Source organism: Miscanthus floridulus, chromosome 12 (genome assembly GCF_019320115.1).
Source record: "Miscanthus floridulus cultivar M001 chromosome 12, ASM1932011v1, whole genome shotgun sequence".
In the NCBI taxonomy this organism is placed as follows: Eukaryota; Viridiplantae; Streptophyta; class Magnoliopsida; order Poales; family Poaceae; genus Miscanthus; species Miscanthus floridulus.
In genome coordinates, this window is record NC_089591.1 from 40371601 (window position 1) to 40380689 (window position 9089).

The following is a 9089-nucleotide window of genomic DNA, read 5'->3' on the forward strand; positions in this document are numbered from 1 at the left end:
TCAGCCCTTCCGAAGTCTCCCTCACTCTATATGGACCGGACCAGCCGACGATCCAAGTATTGGACCATCATGCCCAAGTATTGCCGTTGGCTGGTCCGGGTTCACTAGAATAAAGTCGCTGCTCGCTCTACTATGATTTAGGTTTTGCTGTTTGGTCGCATGACTGTTTGTACGTAATATAGTGCGTCTCAGGGGTTCCCGGTTGTGAGGGAAGGGGTCTCGGTAATTGTTTAATTACCGCGCTCGTTTGTACTACAAAATCTTTTTCCTCTTCACGAAAAACATGCTAAGGCATGGTCGTGAAAAAAAAAATCACGTAAGATCTCTATACTACTATATTTTTCCCTTCAAATCGTGTCGTCATTATATACAACAGGCTTTTTATCATATACAAAGAGCTCACAGAGAAAGGCACTCTGTGCAGCAACAATGATGCACTGGCCGTACAGCAAAACTTGGCCTGAATGCACGTGTTTCTCTATCTCTGTCCGAATAGACTCCTAAATAATATCCGTATTCGTGTACCGTCATCAGTTCTGACAGTTCATCACCTCATGCTCCAATTCCGATGAACTTCAGCTGCAACACAAAACCACAAGTCAAGCTCGTTAGATGCCGACAAAATCGGCCGGGTCCCGACTTTCAGTTGCGTTAATAACTGGAATCTGGCTGAAAGGAAGGTTACAGCATCGGTCAAAACTCACAAGGTTGTTCTTGGGCTCCCTCCAATAGAAGCCGTGGATGAATATGGGCAAGATGTTGCAAGCGATCAGGACGTATATCAACAGCGCGTGCATCCCCATCCATTCCATGGCGACGGTCGTCCACCGATATCCGTAGATGTCGACCAGCGTGTAGATTCCAGAGAAGAGGAGCCCCGCGGCACCGGCGGTGGCTAAGGTGTAGCTCAGGGTGTACAATGGCTTGTTCATGTGCAGTCCTGGCAAAGAACACGAGCGGTCAATGGTAATGTTCTTGATGACTAGGAAAGAGAAATGTGCATGGCGGGTAGGCTCACTCTAGTAGTAGTGCTTACCAAAGAAGTCCATGGCGAAGGCTAGGACTAGCATGCTGAAGGAAGGGATTAGCCAGTTCATTATCCTCTCCCTGTGTTTCTGCGAAACAGATTTAGGAGAGAGCAAAGTTAAGGACTGTTGCACTGGTCAATGGTATGCTGATCAAACTGATATTGCAATTTGCAAGTACGGTACCTGAAAATGTACGATGATGTGTCCGTATTGGAGCCCAATCAAGCATGTGACAATGGCCATCACGGAACTGATGAGAGCAGAAAGAAACTACAGTCAGCATTTTCCGTGGCTGCAGAACTTGCATTACATCTACAAAAGGAAGATTTCAAGAAATGACGAAGAGTTTACTGACCTAAGAAGCCCTTCAGGGTCAAAAGGGGCCTGGCACCAAGAGGGAGCATCAGGAGGAAGGGGGCCATTTTGTGGCGAATCGATGCTGCATTGCTGCCACAGGACAAAAGAATCAGAGATTGTATAGACAAGAGGCAGAAATCTACTGAAGAAAAGAAATAGAAATGCTATTAAAAAGAACCTTGGATCGTGCATAAACCGGTCGGCCATAGAGATGCTGGATACCCAAGATTTTACGGTCGATCATGCCAACCGCATTGCAGCCTGGGCTGGTGTCACCTCTTACTCTACATTTCACCTAAGAAAGATTACGAATTTGAAGCTCATCAGTAACAATACTGAATAGTGTTCAGTGAACACCTTTTTTTTACGAACTGGCACTAGTTGTGGCAATTCAGTGAACACCTCTTAGCATAAAGAAATGATGAAGTAGAACTTACAAATAAAGACTTCTCTATGGAGCCAGGACCTGATGTCTGGTACTCCCAGTCAGGAACATAGGTACCGTACAACAGAGACATGTATGTGATCGCCACAACTGCCCCTACGAACCTGGATACAAAACAGTATATTACAGTGTTAGAAACATAAGAACTGACTAATATCGAACAAAATGGTTCGTGATCTTTCCCATAGTGCAAACAAGGGAGTACTTCTGGTCTAAACTCACAGTTGGTAGCGGTATCGCTTGAGCAAATCGTATCCATAATCTACATCTTCATCTCCTTTGAGCCAAATTTCACAGAGGGCAGTCAACAGATAAGCTATTGCAATTCTCTGCAACCAAAAATACATGGCATCACTTACATACTTAGTTACTTACTAAACACCAATTTTATATTGTCAATGGACAAATACATAGCTCATAACAAAACGATATGCATTCCATATACCTGCAGTATACCCATCAGCCGTATTTCTTGAAGGTCAACCCCAAAAGTTAGACTGCGAACACCATGAAAGAATCCACCTGCGTAGTGCAGCGAAAAGGCATCAGATCAACCGCATTTTCATTTCCACAAGTGTACCTTTGGTCAGTTGAAGAAACATAGCAGCCCTCGTCATACCTTGTAGAACAAGACCAAGGCAAAACAGCTTCAGTGCACGGAGCACTGCCTTTTTCGTGGCGTCCAACTTGTCCGGGACTCTCTGTAAATAAAACAAATCAATAAGGTGACGCGATCGTTAGGTTTCAGCGAGTTATAGAGGTCACTGTTGGCGGTTTCAGAAACGAAAACGAAAGGGGGAACAAGCATCGCCATCTTGCTTTTACCAGCGCGCGTGTACTACCTTGTACGCGAGTGCCAGGGCGACTCCGACGATGAAAAGGAAGAAAGGCATGACAAAGTCGGCCACTGTTACGCCATCCCAGGGGGAGTGGTTCATCGCCGGAATGAATGCCCCGGCGTCATCGACGATGATCATCAGCTGCAACAACAGGAAAAGAAACTTTTGTTTAACTTCTGTTTGATTTTTAAACAAGTGTTTCATTTCAATGATGAAAATGATAGGGGACCAACGAAACATTATTATTTGATAAGGCCTTGTTTAGATCACCTCCAAATTCCAAGTTTTTTCACTCTCTCTCCATCACATCAATTTTTAGCCGCTTGCATGGAGTATTAAATATAGGTAAAAAAATAACTAATTGCACAGTTTAGTTAGAAATCACGAGATGAATCTTTTGAGCTTAGCTGGTCTACGATTGGACAATATTTACCAAATAAGACGAAAGCGCTACTATTCATCAGGTTAATATTTTTTACAATCTAAACATGGCCTAAGTACCGGTGGTGGCTAAAGCAAGCATTTGCAAATCTATTTAGAGGCTAAAATATAATAACACGTTTGGTGAAGCTCTAGGCCACATCTGATCGCACCAAAAGGACCAAATAAACCCAGAATATGCCGGTTGCCAATGATTTTTTTTCCTTACTATTAAATTTGTGGTTCTTGAATTACCGCTATTTTAAAAACACGTATGGTTATAAAATTTTGGGAAATGTAGGAAGGATTATTCGATGAAAAGTGATAACAACTTCACGTTACATATTCGTTTAGATAAAAAAGAAAACTTCACGTTGCATATGGTGGTGTGGCATCAGATTCCGGGCGCCAAATGCATTTCACGATCGAAAGACAAATATTCTAATCGGGGGAGAAAGCGCGCACGCTAGCCATTCCCGTCGGCACTCGGCAACACCATCAGATAGAAGTGTGGCAGTGGCACCGTGGCAACGCCAAGAACATTGCGTGATGCAAGTAGCTTAGCACTAGGACGGTGTTGCATGTTTCGTGGCAAGCACGCACTAATTGAGTATTAAGCCAGGATCCACACTAAATTGAGTCATGACGCAGACGAGTAATTAATCCCTACAAGGTTTTTCAGTCGATGATGACTTCATCTGTGCCGTCAACGCAAACTCCACGGCCATTGCAATTAATGTCGTGGTAGAAAAGATCAAAAGACGACCTTCTCTGTTGTCCAAACATGGCGAGCAACTTAGCAAAGAGCATCAGTCACCCTGTTCGCTTGTTGGTTTCAGCCAGCCCAAACCAGCCAGCCAACAGTGTTTTCCTCTCACAACAAACCAGCACCAGTCAGCCCAAACCAGCCCAGAAACCAACCAGCGAACAGGCCGAGTAGGTGGAGAGGTGAATCACCAAAGCTAGAGCTTCACAGCGACGGGGACCTAACCGCCGACCGTGTCCCTCCCCGGGCAAAATTGCATGCCTAGCTTCTTCTTCTACTAGCTAGTACCCTGTCACCTTTCGCGTAGTGCCGTAGTGGTGAACGAGTAATCAACCTCGACTGATTGGTGATGCCATGCCGTGCTCCACTACTCAACAAACAAGCTCAAAAGAAATAAAAAATCAGAGATGATGCTTGATATTTAAGAGAGAAGAACGCATTCGGGTGGAGATGAGCATGGGCTAGGCTAGATCGAGTAGAGCTAGTCAGCTAGACGTACCGTCTGTGCACACGCAGACGCAGCGATGCCCCAGATAGAAACCCTGTCGTGAACGTCGTCGTTGGGGGCGTTGGCATCTGCTAAATCGGGACCAGCTGCTGTAGCAGGAGGGGCGCCCCTGGGGATCCCATCAGATTTGCTCCATCCGTGCCCATCGTGCTATCTGCTCACCCGTCGGCCTTAGACTGGGCAAATTGGGAACGTCGAGTCGGGCAGACGGGCACACAGTCACACTGTGCTACTGCCTACTAGTAGTTCAAGATCATGGTTGCGGGAGACTCCTCCTCCCTGACACGATAGAACGGGTGGTGACGTGTGACATCTGAAGGTTGCTGCTCCACTTTTGAATCCGTCCGAGAGACTTCAGTTCAGTCTTATCACTGGATCTTGACTGATCTGCATTTTCGCGGTCCTCTTTATTTATCTCACGATGTCGGAGACCATCTGATCGAACCTAGAAGACTTTTGTCTGTTGCCGTGTAGCAGTCCGTCGAGGGTCGTCGCTCCGTCGAGCCTCGTAGCTGCGCTGTGTTTGCCTTGACCCCGACACTGTTGTTGCCAAGCTACGCATTCGCAAATGACGTGACGCGACCCATTCCCCAGACGAAGGCCGGGTACGGGTGACCGGGGTAGGACACCCGTATCAGGCCGGCCACACGATCTACGCGGCAGGGACAGGATGCTCCCTGCCCTGTGTGTTGCCGGTGGGTGCGGTCGTACGCCTCTGCGGCTCTGCGCCACACATCTGGTGGGCATCTATCTATCTGGCTGGCGCCAAGATCAGCAAGAGCAAACAGGCAACGGCTGCAAGATCCTATCTTTCTCCGCCGGGGCCTTTCTTCAACCCATGCAAAGGAATTTCGGCGCCTTGTTGACCGTGTCTGAATCACGTCATTGTCATGTGTGGCTCACATGAAGCTGCCGGACGGGGCACACGGGCAGGCGTTCCGAACTTTTGATCCATCCATGGCCGCACCGCATGTCGACGAGGTCCCCTGGCCTGTGCCTCATGCATCCGACGATTCCCGCGTTTCGTGCGTGGGCTCCCCGAACCCGTCGCGGGCCAAGCAAGAAAACCTAAAGAGAACGCCGTGGTTATGGTTGTGGTGGTGGACTGGTGGTGGCTTTTGCCGATACATGCATGTGGAGCAGGCGCACCCGACGGCCGGCGGTGCGACAGGTGGAACCGATCCTCTCCTCCGGTTAAGCCCACCACCACCCCGCTCGTGGCGTTGGTTTACACGCGCTCCGGCCGCCGCGGTGCCGGGACTTGTTCCAGGCTCCCTGATGACGCGGTGCACCGACCCAACGATCCCTAGAGCACGGAACTGAGCTAGCTACCCAACAACTACCCAAAGTATGGCCAAAAGCTAACGCGACGCGAGCGTGCCTGAACCGGGAGAGGGACGGACACCACGCTCGCCTACTGCAGATGCCGGCGGTCCCGGGCCCGGAGCGCCCGGCCGTCACATGGCAAAAGGCACCGCTCGTCTCATGGTGTCATGGGCTTGTCCCGACGTGGAGAGGCCACCGGCCGCTCGCCGACGCGACGCGGGCATGAGCAAAGGCCATATGCTTTTCGGCGTCGCTGCTGGGTCTCCCGGGAATATGGCCCCCCGCCGCCCGGTCGCCCCACGCGGGCACGCCCAATGCGGCTCGTGCTCTACGTTTTTTTTCCCCCTGCAGCTACCCAACATTCTGTCCGTGCTCCAGCTGTTTTCTGATCGCCGCACACATTCCAGATCTCGCCCAACGACCAAACACTCATGCTTTTCTCCTGTTCCAGACTGGTCAGCCAGTAGGACGGGTTGCTACACTGTAAGAGCAAGTATAATCACGTGACGTAGGCGAGCTACACGAGTTGCCACTTCAGATTTGTGATGAGTTGAAAGAGAGAAGATAAGAGAGAGAAAAACTGGCTGCGCACATATAGGGCAGTTTCAATTAAAAAAAAAACTTGATTGGTCGATTTCTTTGTTCATTCACTAATTAGGATGCTACCTAAGTAGAATGGTGATGTATCATTACAATTAAGGAAGAGAGAGGAGAACATTGTTTCTTATACAGGAAAACTAAGATTATAAAGAGATGTGATAAGTAGATGATAGGAGAGAAAAGATACATGATTACTTGATTAGTTAAAAATTTATTTTGAAGATACTATTCATTAAGAATATTATTTTCTAAATGCAGTGTCTACATGACTTAGCAAGTGCTGTATCTAATAGTTTCTCGGTTCAGACTACCCTTATAGCTAGTTGATGCAAAGACTCCAAGAACATTTGTAAGAAAGTAAGTGAGCTACATATTAATAGTCAAGAACATTTGTAAGAGAGTAGGTGGGCTACATGTTAATAGTCATCCATGATATTTCGTCTCTTAGATATTTTCATCCATGATTCTAAGCATATTGATAAGTCAGAGCTAGAAAGGCACAGATTCTAAGCATCAAATAAACAGAGCAGAGTCGAAAATGAGGGCACATCATTTATAGCATCTTGCACTCTTTCTATTCTTTACTCTCTTTTAAAAAGAAAAAAAAATCTCCCAATTCCATCTTTAATCTCTCTTCGCTATATATTTGCAATACAAACTACATACATATACGCATATTCATCCCTATAAACATATGCTCATGCAAGCTACCCTTTCGAGCACCTCTACAATTCACTCAAGATCGAGCCCCTCTAACTAATTTTATTTTATATCCTAATTTCAGTACGCATCATGTCGCTCACTTTGCGAGAATATCTCTGCTACTATTACAGGTATAATCAATCATTTAATCTGTTGTATATTGTATAAGCTGCATCCTGGGGTACATGCACTCATCCAGTATCAAGATGGCATGGACAGGTGAGCTAGAGTTGACAAATCACCAATATTTTCTATGGGGTTCTTTTTTTGTACCCAGCTAAGGTAAGCAACAGCGACCGGAAGCCACTAAAAAATAGGATCCCAAGATCTGAAGAACTTCCGTACGGTGTTGAACGCTGCCTTTCTTATATCGCCAAAATGCCTAGGCCACAACCGAGCACCGACGGTTTTAGTGTCGAGTTGGGTGATGCGACAGGAGCAAGCTACTCACTCTTGCGAACCCGGCAAGCCACCAAGCCGGTGATTGTTAATCTTGTTCAGGTCTAAATAACAATATCTCCCTCCATAGGCATCAAGACGGTGATCTGATCTAAGCTTCTGGCTGCCTATCGATAATAATGGCCACAGCAGTAACTGTCAACAGAAATAGACCGGCAGCCAGAAAAGCTCAGAACGGAGGATTTGCTGTTTGAGGAAGAAGAAGAGAACAGAGCTGGAGGAGCAACAGGGTTGATGGCGGCATGGACGGACAGAATCGGAAGCCGTCGTGTCGCTCGATGCAGGCCTCACTGGCTGGTAATATTCCCTGATGATATATATATAAAGCTAAAGCTTGTACTGATGGGTTTGTTTAAGCAACCCTATACTTCCTTTTGATTACTCCCGTTTAAGTACGAACAAAAAGGGCAAAAAGAAGAAAGCACACTGAACTACTACCGCTGTGCGCTACTACCACCACCAGCACGCACGCATCATGATTATCCATGAACATGTGTGGTTGGCACCAAGACCATAGCAGCAGAGTCAATCGACAGCAGAGCAGAGACCCCACTCAGCAAGCAAGCAATTCGATTTGGTAGTAGGGAATTAAAACGTATAGCCAGCCAACCATTCAATCAAATAGCACTATAGCAGGAAGGATCGAGCAAGCAGGGGAGGGAGGATAGATGCGAGTGGTTTGTTGTACGTACCAGCACGGTGATCCCACGGAACACGTCGAGCGAGACGAGGCGCTGCTGCCGAGTCGACGCCGGCGCCGGCGGAGAGGGCGTGGACCCGCCGCGACGCTTGGGGTAGTCGTCATCGCATGGCGCGGTGGTGCCGCCGGCCTCCAGATCCACGGCGATGGCGGCAGGCGCATCGTCGCTGCGGACGAGCTCGTAGCCCCCCATCGCCCCCGCTCCCGGCCGCTGGCCGCCGCACGACTCCGGCGACGCCCCTGCATTGGCCGCAGCAGCGCCCATGAGCACCAGGCACGTACGCACGCACGCGTGCCCCCGGCCCCCGGCGGCCCCCGCGAGGCGAGGGAAGACGAAAGAACAAGCCCCCAGCCGCGCGCGGTCCAGCAACACAGCTACAACAAGTGCGTGACAACAAGATGCGGCACGGAAGGCGCCCGCTCACCTCACAACTTACTCCAACCACTTGCCGGCCTCCGACTCCGATTCCGATCCCGATCCTCCTGCTGTCGACTCGCTGCTCGGAAGCTAGTGCCTCTGGCTGCCTTGCCTAGTTGTCTCGGTTCGCCCTTCACTTCACCGCAGCTTTGCAGGGTTGATCGCCGCGAGATTGGCGAACGGGATATGTCTGCGATATACATACGGGAAAAAAGCACCGGGCTTGCGTGCGTCCTCCGGACTTGGTCCCTTCGCCTCCGTATCCGGCTTCCTCGTGACGGTTGTTGTGTGTGTGCCGACTTGCCATCTCGTGGTGGCTACAATTGCGCACACGGCAGGTACACGCTCGCCTCTCCGCGCTTTTTTTTTTTTTTTTGTGCGTGCGGTGGTGGTGTGGTTAATGAGTAAGGTCCCGTTTGGCAGGGCTTCACTTCACTAGTGAAGCTATTTTTTTTTTTTTTTTTTTAGCTCCACGAACAATTCCACCGGTGGAGCTGAAGCGGTTTTGGTAAACCGTTTGG

General features: G+C 48.7%; 1 protein-coding gene across 2 annotated transcripts; it reads right to left on the minus strand.

The window, feature by feature from the left end:
• Nucleotides 1-312: 312 nt before the first annotated feature.
• On the minus strand, nt 313-8852 carry LOC136497518 (uncharacterized). Of its 2 annotated transcripts, XM_066493353.1 has the most exons (13): nt 8588-8852; nt 8143-8390; nt 2673-2810; nt 2450-2531; nt 2276-2352; nt 2053-2159; nt 1823-1934; nt 1564-1680; nt 1384-1475; nt 1212-1278; nt 1037-1115; nt 705-940; nt 313-579 (listed from the first exon to the last, which is right to left on the minus strand). In XM_066493353.1, exons 1-13 carry the CDS (start codon nt 8769-8771, stop codon nt 553-555), a joined length of 1566 nt encoding a protein of 521 aa, XP_066349450.1. In that variant the 5' UTR covers nt 8772-8852; the 3' UTR covers nt 313-552. The 2 variants fall into 2 exon arrangements, with proteins under 2 accessions (XP_066349450.1, XP_066349451.1); XM_066493354.1 differs by lacking the exon at nt 8588-8852 and having other exon boundaries at nt 8143-8537.
• Nucleotides 8853-9089: the final 237 nt, after the last annotated feature.

Bases quoted from the DNA above. Each gene is read 5' to 3' on its own strand.
- LOC136497518 (XM_066493353.1), bottom strand. From the start codon at position 8,771: ATGTATATCGCAGACATATCCCGTTCGCCAATCTCGCGGCGATCAACC. The intron at 2,811-8,142 runs GTACGTACAACA...CTGTTGTTGCAG, and splicing joins TCCGTGGGATCACCGTGCTG to CTGATGATCATCGTCGATGA. The intron at 2,532-2,672 runs GTAGTACACGCG...TTTTATTTACAG, and splicing joins CCCTGGCACTCGCGTACAAG to AGAGTCCCGGACAAGTTGGA.